The 16,380-nt window shown below is 37.4% G+C and overlaps 2 protein-coding genes across 3 annotated transcripts in view; one reads left to right on the top strand and one right to left on the bottom strand.

Moving 5' to 3' along the window:
- The window catches only part of LOC117335538 (twitchin-like), a 187,286-nt gene that overhangs the window by 113,170 nt on the left and 57,736 nt on the right, over positions 1-16,380 (top strand). Inside the window, 4 exon segments of the mRNA XM_033895608.1 lie at positions 2,290-2,361; positions 4,174-4,188; positions 7,364-7,631; positions 9,920-10,059. Of these exon segments, the coding sequence (XP_033751499.1) occupies positions 2,290-2,361; positions 4,174-4,188; positions 7,364-7,631; positions 9,920-10,059 (495 nt within the window).
- On the bottom strand, positions 10,368-15,307 carry LOC117335539. Of its 2 annotated transcripts, XR_004534443.1 has the most exons (3): positions 14,760-15,307; positions 10,763-13,324; positions 10,368-10,711 (listed from the first exon to the last, which is right to left on the bottom strand). XR_004534443.1 is itself a non-coding variant. In XM_033895609.1 (2 exons), exons 1-2 carry the CDS (start codon positions 14,823-14,825, stop codon positions 10,850-10,852), a joined length of 2,541 nt encoding a protein of 846 aa, XP_033751500.1. In that variant the 5' UTR covers positions 14,826-15,307; the 3' UTR covers positions 10,368-10,849. The 2 variants fall into 2 exon arrangements, 1 of the variants encoding a protein (XP_033751500.1); XM_033895609.1 differs by having other exon boundaries at positions 10,368-13,324.

The raw sequence follows: 16,380 nt of genomic DNA, 5'->3' as shown, positions 1-16,380 counted from the left end.
ATATATTGATATACCTGAAGAACTTTCAAGGTAGTTGACATTAAAAAGGTTCATTTGTGTCCTAGTGCTATCAAAACGTAATTAATAGTACCATGAATGCCAAGCCCAATTTCATCAATATCTCCTTAACTTTAGGAAATTCTTCACTTAAAATTTTCCACAGGAAAGCATTACAGAATTTAAGGAATGTTTTAATTAAAAGAATAATCTTCTTCCCTTAAATTTTGTAATGCTTTCCTATGGGAAAAATAAGTTAAAGAATTCCCTTAGGTCAGGAACGTTGATGAAACTGAAGCTAAATTCATCAGGTTTCAAAAACAACCATTTGATTATAATTACAACAAAAATAAAACTGCAGTTTGAATAATACTGAATATTTTGGTTATTTATCAGAATTATTTTAAAAGAAAATGTAAAATTTAGCCTTCAAATACATCTATAGGAAAAAAAGAGACATTTCAGAATGATTGAGCTGGTGAAGGCAATAGTTGGTACGTCAATAACAGTGTAGGGTGACTGGGGGTCCGACCCTATCATTACTGTGTAAAGATGGCATGACCTCAGGCCACTTTGAAATATTCAAAATTAGGGATTCATTATTTTTGAAGGGATCATCATCTAAGAAAATGGATTAAAGACCCTGAACAAATATTGTATATGCACATATTCCATTGAAAATAAACTTCAAGTCATCCATTGCAGTTTAGTAAATTCTAGAAATATGACAGAAAATTATTGCTTAATCAGCTCAAATAAAATCTATTTATGAGTTGTTTTTTTAGACACAGTTCTAAAGATAAAGATTTGTCCTTCACTATATATTGTTACTGCCAACTGCCTTGATAAGTATACGTACATATATCGGTGTATCGATCATAGTCATCATATACTCTCTTTATTTATATGCTTTCAATTTTGTTCTATTTGATTTCAATTTATCTATATTTTATTAATTTTGTTGATTTCTTGATTTTTAAACTAATTTTATGTAGTGTTTCATGGATTATAACAGTTTTACTGTATTATATAATATCTAACATATATTACTCTGGAAATAACAAATAACTGATACTCAGTAAATTCCTAATACAATAACCCTACTTCTATAAAGCTTTTAAAATCCAACACAACTGTCCTTATCTTATTCATATTTATTGTTTTTAAATCTCAACTCTTACATGTACATTGTTTTTTAAAGTTAAAAAGCATTTGTTCATGTACGTATATTGTCTAAAAAATGAAAGAATACTTGAAAAAAAAAAAAATTACCAATGTTCAATATGTGCTTTGAAACTGGTATTTTGCACTTTTGCCTGACTATTTTTGAAATAGATGCCACATTAAACTGAGAGTTGGATGTAAAAGCTAAACCGTATGATAACAGGAACCCTAGAGGTTTCACTAAGTCTCACCTGATAATATTATCCTGCCCACTGGTATCAGTAGTGAAAGAAAAGCATGATGTTTATGTTGTATTTAACACATTTGTTATTAATAACAAAAAATGTCAACATTTTGATGTATATAATCATATATAATCATATATATATATATATATATATATACCACGACATCAGAGATTCACCTTCAGGGGCCATAACCCATCACCAGCTGGCTTCAATAGTAAAACCAACCAATCGTAATACTGTAACCATAGCGTCCAGACCCATTCCAGGTAGAAAAACGCCTCTCACTCCTGCGCTAGCTCCCGAAAACATAGTTGTCTCCCTTTATGCACACCTTTCCAGAATTGTAGTGCACTTAGAAATTATTATGGGATGTTTGCACAAAATACGGACTGGTATGAGCACTTCCAACATGCATATGTCCAGTGTTGTGTGACTGCCATTTTCCTGTGTTACATGTGGATGGAGCCCAGGTTGTTTATCAGTAAGATATGTCACTTGACACTTATAGATTGCTGAGATGTTGATGTTCACAGTCTTGTGATGACGAGTGAGGTCATCACTGCACATACAGCTGTATACATATAGTCAACAAAGATCATTGTCTTTGTTACTACAGTATCCGTGATAAGATATCCCGGTGGATGGTACATTTGACATTTTTCAAGAAAGATCAAAAATACAAAAAATAAATTGCAGCATTTTTGTCTGTATCTGAAAAATCAATTCAAAAATTCAAAAAGTGCAATTTGAACTTGATTTTGTGAAGATTTTTGGTGTAGAGCATGTAAGTTTGGACTGTGACAAAATATGGGATATCTTGTCACTGGTACTGCCTCACTTTGATATTGTGATGTACATATACTCTTATACACACACACAGAGCCTTGCTCAGGTTGTTGAGGAGAATAAGAAACCAACCCAAGATTTTCGATCTATGCAACTGAAACGTCGGGTAAGTAAGGCACTCTAGGTGATAAAATAACACATCCCTTGACCGACTTAAAACGTAATAAATTCTTCACTCAACGACCCGGATCAGCTTGTGTCTTGACAGTTGGGTTTTGAAATCATTTGAAGCTTTTTGGAAGCTGAAAGATCTGAATAAGATATTTAAAGAAAGACAGAACTGATGATATTTTATGAAAAAAATTGATACTTTTTTGGAAAGTTCAAAATTCTAAATTGCATACTTCAAAAAGACATGATCATTTTATATGTTATACGCTATCATTCCAATGATATATTGTCTTTTTTCTCCTCTTGGGTTGTCTTTGAATAAATAAATTTTCTTCCTAACATCTGATCCAATTGTAATGACACACATGATTGCTGACTGTGATAATGACACTGTGATGCATTATAACGATCTAATTAAATCTCCAATCCTCATATCCTCATTATAAATGATACCCATAGAAAACAAGCATCTGAATGAATGGATGAAAACAAAATAGCACTTGTTGCATCAAAGATGTATGCCCGATACGTCTGCACCTGTACGTAACTTGGACAAGAATAAGCATATGAAGCCCTGACACATCCCAGTATAACATGAACCGTATGTTTCTAGACCTCTAAAGGCCATATTTATGGCAATAGTTTTTTACCTTCTCTACCATTCATATCTAAAAAAAATGATTCTTGACCTTTTCTAATCATGCACTGGATCTTGACCTTTCAAGGCCACCTCTGAAGGCCATACATTTTATTCCATTCTGAAAATAGTCCTTTTCTAATCTTGCACTGGATCTTGACTTATCAAGGAATTACCTTTTATTGAAATCTAAAAATAGTCCTTGACCTTTTCTAATCACCTATTTGATCTTGACCTCTCAATGCCAAACATTCCATTCAAATCTAAAAATACTCCTTGACCTTCTCTAATCATGCACCTGGCCTTTGCCTCTCAAGACAAACATTCCATTTAAATCTAAAAATACTCCTTGACCTTATCTAATCAGCCACTTCCAGTAAATTTTATTTTACCTGAATGTCAACTCTTCTCTGATCATATTCTCTCCATCAGATAATCTTTCAACCCATAATCAATTGACTTTTTGGCCTGGTAGAACAGAAACTGACATCCCATTACCTTATAAGGATATAATTATTGATTGATAACTATATATGGTCATGTATGCACACTTAGTACACTAAAGCTGCATTGCCTTCCTCATCAACAAAAATGAAATATTTGTGAATGTGAGGTACAAATTGTGTTTGTAAATGTATAAAATATAATTTTAATGTATTTTTGTATTTCGCCATAATTTTTATTTTACATATTATTTTGATATGAAGGAAGTGCAGCTGCTAGTGTATTAAGTGAAATGGAGACACCAAAGATAGCCATATGAGGAGGTCAGTAACCTCCAGTGGCCCTATACAGAGATATGATGCGGTATTGAATATATCACATGTCTGATTCACAAAGTATTTCATGTTTGAAAACATGTTTAAAAACTTTTATTGTATAGTTTCTGCAATCACAATTGAAAAGAAATCTTTATTTTATGATTTCGAAAATGATGACTAAAAGTGTGAGACATATCTTTCTGTTCATAATCAGAAAAATTTAGAGAAATTTTTCTTTTTTATGACTTAACATGAAAATTTTGTGACAGCTCATTCTCAATAACTAAATGATGTAGCACCTCGCACTTCACAGCACTCTTAACACATGGTTATCCGTTGTACTAGCATGGTGGGTAAGTACTATCAGAATTGAATATTCTGTGTTTTCTCTTACCGGTTCCAATATAAGCCCACAATTAAGGCAGTAAGTATATTCTTTACCTATAAATAGTGGTCATTAACGCCAATGTTGTATCACTTTTTTGAAGTAAGAAGAAGCACAAAACTGACAACAACAACGTTAACGTGGATGACTATTAATTATATGGCACCATCTCGCTGTAAATGATTTAACACGGGAGATGTACATCGCGGCGACATCTCGCTGTAAATGATTTAACACGGGAGATGTACATCGCGGCGACATCTCGCTGTAAATGATTTAACACGGGAGATGTACATCGCGGCGACATCTCGCTGTAAATGATTTAACACGGGAGATGTACATCGCGGCGACATCTCGCTGTAAATGATTTAACACGGGAGATGTACATCGCGACGACATCTCGCTGTAAATGATTTAACACGGGAGATGTACATCACCACGACATCTCGCTGTAAATGATTTAACACGGGGGAGATGTACATCGCGGCGACATCTCGCTGTAAATGATTTAACACGGGAGATGTACATCGCGGCGACATCTCGCTGTAAATGATTTAACACGGGGGATGTACATCGTGGCGACATCTCGCTGTGAATGATTTAACATGGGAGATGTACATCGCTGCGACATCTCGCTGTAAATGATTTAACATGGGAGATGTACATCGTGGCAACATCTCGCTGTAAATGATTTAACATGGGAGATGTACATCGCGACGACATCTCGCTGTAAATGATTTAACATGGGAGATGTACATCGTGGCGACATCTCGCTGTGAATGATTTAACACGGGAGATGTACATCGCTTGCTGTAAATGATTTAACATGGGAGATGTACATCGCGGCGACATCTCGCTGTAAATGATTTAACATGGGAGATGTACATTTCCTATTTATTTAACAAAATTGCACCACTTACCATTTTTTCATCTCAAAAATAAAATAAAAATCAGGATATTCTTCCTTATAGAAGTATTTTTATGAAATTAAATGGGATTCTTAGTGATATTTTTCTGGAGAAAAGATTAACAGGCAGTGTCTATGTAATTATACTGTTAATTTATGGATAATATTTCCTTCTGCAGAAAAAAGTTGTACTATTCTGAAATTCTGGGCTGGGATATCTTGTGTTTCTTTGTGCTACTCGTAATCGCATATAGAATTCTGTATTACTTCATTTGGAATGGGCAAGAAATTCTTGGACCTAATTTAGTAACCAAATCATAACTTTTAAAACTTTGAATGTGTTTGAGGCCTTTCGAAGTTAAGGAAAACAAGGATACAGAATTGTTGGTATGTTTTTTTCTGTAGGATATGTAGCTCTTGAGTGTTGTGATAAAATTTTGTGGTTTTGGTGCTCTCTCAATGTGACATAGATTTTCAAGACACAACATAAAATTGACAGCATAGGGCATAATATGCATGGCATAAAACTGGCATATTTTTCAGAAATTAATGTGGCCAAAAGATTCTTTATATTTTACATAGCATATGTTTGTTAGAAGTAAACTTGGCATATACTTGGTGCAAAATTTTAACACAGCATAGATAATTTCAAATGTTGTTGTGGGGTAGATATTGCAGATGTTACACTTGGCGTAGATATTTGGGAGGATATCTGTGGCATAGATATTCCAGATATTACATGGCATTGAAGATTTTAGTGTAGCGTTATCTAAATGGATGTATGCAAAAGAGAAATCCATTCAACTCTTTCACACAGGCACCATCAATATCACACATGCACCGTTTGTGAAGATTACTCCACAGGACTGACACGTGAACAATGCATGAATGCATGTCTGCATGGAAGAGAACTTTTGAATTGTGCAAAGGACCGTTAGTAAATATTCTACTAATGACAATGTGTGCAATTCTATCAAACTGAAAGTAACCAATTTTAAAAACTTAATCCTGCAGAGTTTAACCATTCACTCTTCAAAGTAGAAAATATTTAAAACAAAAAAAAACAAAAAAAACAAAACTGACAAAGTTATATTTTTGATTGTGCCAATTAGCTGGATTTGGTACTAGTAGAACATTTACAAGTAAAAAATTTTAATGTCAAATAAATTTTGTTGTGAGTTGATGTTTACAAGCATTGAAGAGTTCTTTAGGCTTGCAAATCCAAATTGTATTCTTAGTCTTTGTAAAAAAAAAATAAATAGTCTTTTTTTCTTCATTGAGATGCTTCCCTTTGAAAGTAAAGAATATGGATTTAAATATAGAAATCTAAACTTTGAAACCAAATAGTTTCCTTGGTATTGGAAACAATACTAAAGCATTTATTTGACATTTAAATGATTTGCATATTAATTGAATATATATCTACCTTCTGCTTCAAACCTGTATACATGTATTTAGTACATGTGCCTATATTCATTTCTATATTCCATATGCATAATTCATGCTAGGCATTTTCATTATGATAATGTTAAATTGCATTCTGTTAATATATATCATATATTTAAATCAGCACACTTTTATATCTATTTTTGATAATTATATATATATCTGGATTTTTAAAATCCTTGCCTACACATTAATAATGTCACTGTTGTGAGATATGCTTATTCACGCTCTGCTCTGGGCTGTTTTTTATACCTCGAAATGATAATTTTTTCAATATGATTCAAACTCGAAACATGTGTACATCTCTGTAACCATGGCAATAACTTATAATTGTCAGAAAATAATGAAAAGAAAAGAAATTAAAAAAAATTTTTTTTAGTTTTGAAATAGTTTTTAAAAATTTGTAATGTATGAAAGATACCAGAGTAGAGAGGATGATTTAAATGCTCTTTCACCACTTGTCCATCATTGGGTTCAACTGAGCTATAAGAAGAGGTTTGTAGGGTGAAAGAGTTGGACCTATCTCAGTGTTGTTAAAGCTCTGATATTGCCGCCTCTGTTGCACATTGTTATTCTATGGAAAATTAACTGTAATATCAAATATAGTTATAAAATTGATCATGCAGTTATTGGCTGAGTAGATAAAAAATCAATTTTATTATATGATTACAAGACTTCATTATTTAATTCATATTTTTTAAAGAATTCTACTTAAAATATGTTCTCAAATTTCTCTTAAAATTGTAGAATTGTTTTATTTCAATTAAAAAGAGTAATGAAAAAAAATAATGCTCAATTTTTTTTCCAATGATATTGTACAATATTTTGTCCAGAATCTAACTTAAACTACATATTACACAGGAACCTGACAAGTTCTTGGAGGATCTTGAAGACATCAAAACCATAGAGGGTGAAAAGATGGTCCACTTCACCTGTGGCTTCTGTAAGCCTAATGCACAGGTGAAATGGTTCAAAAACAAATTGGAGATCTTCAACGGTCATAAATACCATTTCGAAAATGAAGATCAGGAATATATCTTGGATATACAGAGTGTGAAACTTGAGGATGCAGGAAAATATACCCTTGAATGCAATGGTATCAAGACATCAGCTTGGCTCTATGTTGAAGGTAACGAGCATTTCTTTCATTCGTCACAGTTAAAAATTATGAAACAGTTTTTTTTCCAGTAAGTAGTAAGGAGATACTTTATTTCCTAACTGAGGATGTGGAAGTGAAGTGTCGAGGTTTATAGAAGGTTCTTTCAGTTGCTTATTTGCAGTATTGTTCATCTATATTTTGAACCAGCAAATAATTATGAATAATTATATAAATGGTCAAACTAGCTGTGATGTATACCCCTAATGATTCCTCCCCATGTACACCCCTAGGTATGTCAGGATTCCTCCCCATGTACACCCCTAGGTATGTCAGGGTTCCTCCCCATGTACACCCCTAGGTATGTCAGGATTCCTCCCCATGTACACCCCTAGGTATGTCAGGATTCCTCCCCATGTACACCCCTAGGTATGTCAGGGTTCCTCCCCATGTACACCCCAAGGTATGTCAGGATTCCTCCCCATGTACACCCCTAGGTATGTCAGGGTTCCTCTCCATATACACCCCTAGGTATGTCAGGATTCCTCCCCATGTACACCCCTAGGTATGTCAGGATTCCTCCCCATGTACACCCCTAGGTATGTCGGGGTTCCTCTCCATATACACCCCTAGGTATGTCGGGGTTCCTCCCCATGTACACCCCTAGGTATGTCGGGGTTCCTCCCCATGTACACCCCTAGGTATGTCAGGGTTCCTCCCCATGTATACCCCTAATGATTCCTCCCCATGTACACCCCTAGGTATGTCAGGATTCCTCCCCATGTACACCCCTAGGTATGTCGGGGTTCCTCCCCATGTACACCCCTAGGTATGTCGGGGTTCCTCCCCATGTACACCCCTAGGTATGTCGGGGTTCCTCCCCATGTACACCCCTAGGTATGTCAGGGTTCCTCCCCATATACACCCCTAGGTAAGTCAGGGTTCCTCCCCATGTACACCCCTAGGTATGTCAGGGTTCCTCCCCATGTACACCCCTAGGTATGTCAGGATTCCTCCCCATGTACACCCCTAGGTAAGTCTGGGTTCCTCCCCATGTACACCCCTAGGTATGTCAGGGTTCCTCCCCATGTACACCCCTAGGTATGTCAGGGTTCCTCCCCATATACACCCCTAGGTAAGTCAGGATTCCTCCCCATATACACCCCTAGGTAAGTCAGGGTTCCTCCCCATGTACACCCCTAGGTATGTCAGGATTCCTCCCCATGTACACCCCTAGGTATGTCTGGGTTCCTCCCCATGTACACCCCTAGGTATGTCAGGGTTCCTCCCCATATACACCCCTAGGTAAGTCAGGATTCCTCCCCATATACACCCCTAGGTATGTCAGGGTTCCTCCCCATGTACACCCCTAGGTATGTCAGGGTTCCTCCCCATATACACCCCTAGGTAAGTCAGGATTCCTCCCCATATACACCCCTAGGTATGTCAGGGTTCCTCCCCATGTACACCCCTAGGTAAGTCTGGGTTCCTCCCCATGTACACCCCTAGGTATGTCAGGGTTCCTCCCCATGTACACCCCTAGGTATGTCAGGGTTCCTCCCCATATACACCCCTAGGTAAGTCAGGATTCCTCCCCATATACACCCCTAGGTAAGTCAGGGTTCCTCCCCATGTACACCCCTAGGTATGTCAGGGTTCCTCCCCATGTACACCCCTAGGTAAGTCTGGGTTCCTCCCCATGTACACCCCTAGGTATGTCAGGGTTCCTCCCCATGTACACCCCTAGGTATGTCAGGGTTCCTCCCCATGTACACCCCTAGGTATGTCAGGGTTCCTCCCCATGTACACCCCTAGGTATGTCAGGGTTCCTCCCCATGTACACCCCTAGGTAAGTCTGGGTTCCTCCCCATGTACACCCCTAGGTATGTCAGGATTCCTCCCCATGTACACCCCTAGGTATGTCTGGGTTCCTCCCCATGTACACCCCTAGGTATGTCAGGGTTCCTCCCCATGTACACCCCTAGGTATGTCAGGGTTCCTCTCCATGTACACCCCTAGGTATGTCGGGGTTCCTCCCCATGTACACCCCTAGGTATGTCGGGGTTCCTCCCCATATACACCCCTAGGTTTGTCGGGGTTCCTCCCCATGTATACCCCTAGGTATGTCAGGGTTCCTCCCCATGTACACCCCTAGGTATGTTGGGGTTCCTCCCCATATACACCCCTAGGTACATGTATGTCGGGGTTCCTCTCCATGTACACCCCTAGGGATGTCGGGGTTCCTCTCCATGTACACCCCTAGGTATGTCGGGGTTCCTGCCCATGTACACCCCTATTGATGTCATGATCTTTTTTTACAGCTAAGGAGCCTGAGTATGATTTCACCCAGAAACTTCCTGCAAAGTACGAAATCACACGTATGAAGGATGGTGTGCTTGAGTGCTTTGTGTCTGACCCAAGGGCAAAAGTGAAATGGTTCAAGAATGGACAACCAATTGAAGTAAGTAAAAAAATTGAAAGGAAAATAAATTAGGTTTGGTGAAGAAGTTTTGAAAAATTGCCTTGGCTTGTCTGAAAGCAATATAAAATCACCAGGTCCGTCGTTATTTCATAAAAGAACAACACCGAACCAGCCTTGTAGTCAAAAGCTACTTCCCTTATAGATGGATAAATTTGTAGTTAAAAGAAGTTATCTCCCTTTGACTGGATATTTCATACTGTTATCTTTTCAAGCATGATGCATCAATGGGTATGATACTGTTATGCTTACATCACTGTTACATAGTCTCGGTAGAATAACAGACAGTGTTAAGTTAGACAATTTTATTGTCATATATGTTAATAAGATGACAAAAACAATGGGGTTAGTTCTGTCTAAACAGAAAATTTCATTGTGATTATAATACGTATTTAAATGGATTTCAGATCCTTGTACAGATTACAGGCTATCATACAATCTGTAAGTCTATAGTGATTGTATCTTTTGTCTCCATATTGCTACAACAATGGCCCTGTGTTGGGTATAGCACCCAGTGACAAGGTGTGAACATATACACTGATATAATCATACAAAAGATACAGTCGTACACAATATACACATCTTACACTTGGCCTTTACTTCTGGAAGTCAGTCAGTTCTGATGTTCAGTATAGGTGTTGCACTAGACTGTTCCATATTTAGAAGCATTAAAAGATCTACCATATCCTTTTTTCTTTATGAATATCCTTAAATCTCATTTGAAGCATACATTGTTACACTAGATGTTAGTGTTTAGGGCTATGATCCACTTTTACACCCGCCTTTTGCGTTTTGGACTGAGGTCCACTAGTTTGAATGGTTTTGTGAGAAAGACTTTTTCTCCTGCATCGCCCTCAGATCCAGCCCTACGGTGTGTATGTGGGTTCTGATGAGGGCGAGAACCCTTGTAGCGGAGAGGGTGGTTGTGTCTGTCCGGATTACACTGTAAAATTCCAGGAAGACGTTCAGGGACACTCCTTGCCTCAAAATGAGGCTTCTTCTTTTTTGAATTGCTGAACATGAAATCGGGTCCATTGTCAAAGTCGGATAAGATAAGACGGTTTGTTTTGTTTTTTCGCTGAAGATCCCCAATCCATGGTGGATTTTTTGACCTGGGGACAACACTATGGTCTTTAGTATCTTTCCGGTAGTTTGTGTGTGGCTTTCCTTTGTTTCCATGTGTGGCGTTGTGGTCCTTGTGATCCAAGAACTGTGTTGGTTCAAAGTGAGGACGAACATTGGGGTGAATGAAACTGCTTGCTGCAGCATTGTTGTTCAATGACCTTGAGGTTAAGTCGCCTTCCTTGGAATGTACAGAATGTGTGGCGGACAAAATCAAAGGACGAAACTTGTCCTTCCTTTTTTCAAGTATGAAATCTGTTTCCACAGCTAGTTCATTCTCGGCCATTGGAATCAATTCCTCCTTTGCTATAGGCATTCTTTTCTTTATTCGACGTTGGACTGGAACATTGTTCTTGCCTGACATACGTGGCATAAAAAACCAGTGAAGGAGAGTTAGTATACAGTTGATGCTACACTCGGGCACTTTCTTTGTTTCCCAAACACTTTGACGAATGTCATCAGAGGTTGGTCTCACAGGAACACGGACTTTTACCATCCAGTTGTTTCCTATAACAAAGAAGCAATGTGTGCTATGACTGGTTTTGATAAACAGAGAAGATCTGACATTGGCCCCAGCCTCGTACAGGTTGCTAGTGTCCTGGCCAAGCAATTCCTCTCCTGCCATTACTATACGACAAGGTGACAATGGATGTGAGGACTTTTCTTGGATTTTCTTTTTGAATTCTCCGATAGTTTGGCGAACATTTGTATTAGTTTTGTATATAATCCCGTCAGGAGTATGGGCAAATACAGGGAACGTGTCAAGTTGGAGAAGCAGTGGCGACTTGACATCAAGCACAACATTTTGGACCAGTGCCTTATTGACGAGTTTCTTGTTACCAGTCACAAGTTCATATTGTGTGGCATTAGGCACACCCAGTCGCTCAAGCTTCCTCTTGACAGACTTTACAGACTTGTTTGGGGTGACTCTAATGTTCTCAATGATGCCGTGACCAAGATTTACCCGTAGAGGCACGCCAAAAACCAAATCACTGTCCATGTGAGTCAGCACAACGTTCATCATGATGACCGTATTGTTAGGAAGGTCTCCAATCACTGAGGACAATTCCATTCGCTGATTGTCCTTGTACAGTCGTATGAGGTCAACTGGTACATTTGTGAGTCCATGAAGCATGAAAGCAAGGATGGACCATCTGTCATATTTTGACACTGTAATTCCGTATCTCTCACCTGATTCTGTCACCACGGAGATCGACTGGAGATTTAGGTTGCTCCGGTGACCAACTGTTGTCAGGGTCAGAGTTTCACCTGTGTGTATGCCAAGATATGCCAAACAGTAGTCTGAGTTGACAAAGCTACTCTTGTACTGTAGAACCAGCACATGAATAGGTACATAAAGTTCATGTATCCCAGCATCCTCTGGTCCACCTCGACTGAATGTGCGATTGAACACCATGTATATGACGTCAGTACCAGTACAACAGGGGTCTACGTAGAACCTGTAGGTTTTACCCCAAAATGTCTCAATGTTGATCAGTAAGTCAAAGTGGGCCTGGATCATGACATACAGAGTACATTTGTTGGTGACACGGTACTCTAATAACCGACGATAATTCTCTAGAGCTTTCTCCCGGTACAGAATTTCCTGACGATCTATTGGAATTCCTTTCATCTTTTTCACTAGAGATTTGATTTTGTAAACTGTCATTGTCACGTCTACAGTGAGCGTAAAACTGGCTTTTAACTGGCCGATATCAACTGTGACGAAAACACAAGACTCCGGCATGATCATGATGACTGATCCTGGTCGTACACTGTACACAGTTTTGATGTCAATAGGAGTCAGCTGACCAGGAGCTAGCATCATTAACTTATGTTGATCTCTCTGATATGATAAATTCTGCTCTGCATACTTCACAATTTTCTGCATGGTGTCTCCTGAGCTCGGGGAGAATATGGCAATGCTTTCAAACTTTAGATACGACCAGACTCCAATACTCTGTCCATTTGTTCCAGGGACACTAAGTATTGGGTAGAACATGCTGTCGTCCAAACTGTCATCGGAATAAGATTCCGACTCGTACTCATCACTTTCTTGGAAAGGCTGGAGGAAGTAATCATGATGTTCCCTTTGTTTAACCATGTCATGACTGGGCCGTTGAAACTGAAGCAAAAAATGAAATATTTATGCAGTTTTCAAATCATTTGTTTTCAATATCTATTTACACAATATTATAATATTAATTTGGCATTAGAAATTATTTGCAACAAAACATATTATTCAAACACTGCAGTATGACATAAATGACTAATTGAAGAATTTTCAAATAATTGGCAATTTGGAAATTTTGCAACTTAATCCAAGTAATCCCCTTATTTCCAGTCCCCCTGTTTATATTTTATTAAGCTGGCAGATGTACTTTGAGAATTATTTATACACCTTCTAACTGTATATTTGATCACTGACTTGATTCACACTAATTCGTGTCCAAATTCCCCACATATATTGAAGTGTGTTCATTTAAATGCCAGGTGTACGTGTACCTTTATACACCTGGGCAATGTCAGATGTCCATTGGACTGTGAGAACAGGTCTGTTAAGGGTGGCACTCGTGTAACATTATATCTAACCTCACATCATTGGTATTGTCACAACATAGAATCATATTTCTTCAAAAATATTATTTTAAGTCTGATACAAAGTGGAATACAAAGCCGGAACCTCATGTGGGTTTACATATCTGTAATAATATGGCTCAGAAATATATCTGTAATTCATAAATGTTTCGCTGTCAAAGGTTGCCCAGTAATTTGTGCCAAAATAGACCTTTGTTATTTGAATGTGCTCAACAAATATTTCATTCTGACAAAATGAATATGTACTTAAATAAATATACTGAAAATTTGTTTTATGTGTATATATCAAAATGGATTTTTCTTCAATCAATAAACCTCCTTGATACAAATTTCTTATCAAACTTGTGTTTACTTTCCCCCTCTGTATAACACTATTGTAAACATATTATACAGTAACCATATTAGGCATTAATACATTAAACCATTGATTGAAATCGATCACACCATACAATTTTGGTTATAAAAAATTCTCTTCAATTATTTTAGCTGTAATAAGAATTCTCTTGTAATAAGCGTTAAGTGTTAATTGAACAAAGGTTTAAATTTTTGTTTAGGTTATGTGGTAGTGAAACCATTTCCCTTGTCTTCACTTCCTTACTCCAGCAATTTAAAGTATCTTCATTTGTCCCAAGGTGCATTCAAATAAGAAAATATCTGAGATGAATAATCAAAGCTGTCTGGAAGGGCCATTCAGGAGAAAGTGGCACTTTAGAGACAGGTGGTTTTGATAGTGAAGTTCATATACAAGGATTTGTGTTTCATTGGAAACTGAAAAATGTGGCCTTTTATCAACAAGTTGATGACAAGTGGTTTTGTTTTAGGCAGGTTATATATATTATATACAAGTGACCTTTATAGACAGGTTTTGTCATTAAGATGTGACTGCTAAGACAGGTTTCACTGGATGTTATGATTAATGTTTTATGATTTAATTTAATTATTAAAAGTTGTGTTATACTTACCATTCCATAAGCAGCCAGATTATTGTTGATCAGTGGAAAAATGCCTTTATCGTGTGTTTCCTCCATTGAAAGTGATTTAAATACAATTCTTTATCAGAAAATCATATGAAGGATATCATAAATGTTATAGTCATAATAAAATTCCTTCTGATGATATTTCCATGTGTAAGCTGTATAACTGTTGACAGGCCAGACAGAATTCTGTCATCACTCAATAACTCCCACCTCACATAATCCAACTTTGGAAATGACTTGGTGGAAAACACATGTGCCTTTAGTTAAGGTCATAAACATGACAATATCCAGGAGGAGAAAATTATAGTTTGAGCTACACAAATTAAATTGGCAATACAAACACATCCATTCCAGATTAAATGTCATTGATCTTGGTACTTACAATCATAGACTCGGAGGTGCTGTACTATTATAATATTAATAGATTTCTTCAATTAAAGTTTTACCCTTCATTCAGTAGTGATATATGTAGGTACATTGTGCCTGTTAGGAATTCCTCTGCCAGCCACAGTTAGATCCATGGTGAGCGTGGAGTATAACTCGGAGCAGTTTAAAGTGGTGTGGAGAAATACACCCGTAAACAGGTCCCCGTTATTGGCTGGTGTATTGTATCATTGTACGCTAACCTTGTCACCAATTATCTCATAATGGCCGATACTGTACATCTCTGACAGTGTATAGACACTACAAAGTTTGTAGAGTAGATTATAATTAGCAATAAATAGGGTTAAACCGATCCGAAAAGATAATTGAATAATTGAATTTGTCATGAGCAGATTCCTCGTGGCCTATGATGATGTCACAGTAGCTAAGTAACATGCAAAGAAGCAGATTAGTACAAATACAATATACTGAATTTTAAGTGAAAAATCCACACGACCTGTCAGTTCAGTACGTGTCAGTGTATAAATATGGGTGTCATGTTAATCAAGTGCACAACATTTCTGATGCTCCTAAGAATTCTTGATAATAAACTCTTCAATCAAGTGTCCCCACAGATAAAATACTGTGGGCTGTACATAGATATTCCATTAATTATACCTAGACAGCACAATATTGGCTCTTATCTCTCAAGTGTTCTGTGTAAGTTCATTTAAAGAAATACCTAATGAAACTAGATAGTGGTCACATGTTACACCTTTTTGGGGAGCATTTTATGGGCCTTATTTCCGACGGAAATTTTTCATCTTTATCCAATTAGAGAGAATCTCTATGTAGAGTCCAACTCCTCAGAGACAATTAATCTCTACTAAGAGAAATTTCTACTAAGAGCCTACCTCTACTGAGAGTCCATCTCTACTAAGAGAAATTTCTACTAAGAGTCCATCTCTACTAAGAGTCCATCTCTACTGAGAGTCCATCTCTCCTAAGAGACCATCTCTACTAAGAGACCACCTCTACTAAGAGAAATTTCTACTAAGAGTCCATCTCTACTAAGAGAAATTTCTACTATGAGTCCATCTCTACTAAGAGAAATTTTTACTAAGAATCCATCTCTACTAAGCGACCATCTCTACTAAGAGAAATTTTTACTAAGAATCCATCTCTACTAAGCGACCATCTCTACTAAGAGAAATTTTTACTAAGAATCCATCTCTACTAAGCG

The sequence above is a fragment of the Pecten maximus genome, chromosome 10 (assembly GCF_902652985.1).
Source record: "Pecten maximus chromosome 10, xPecMax1.1, whole genome shotgun sequence".
Classification (NCBI taxonomy): domain Eukaryota; kingdom Metazoa; phylum Mollusca; class Bivalvia; order Pectinida; family Pectinidae; genus Pecten; species Pecten maximus.
This window is presented reverse-complemented; position numbering and strand designations above follow the sequence as displayed.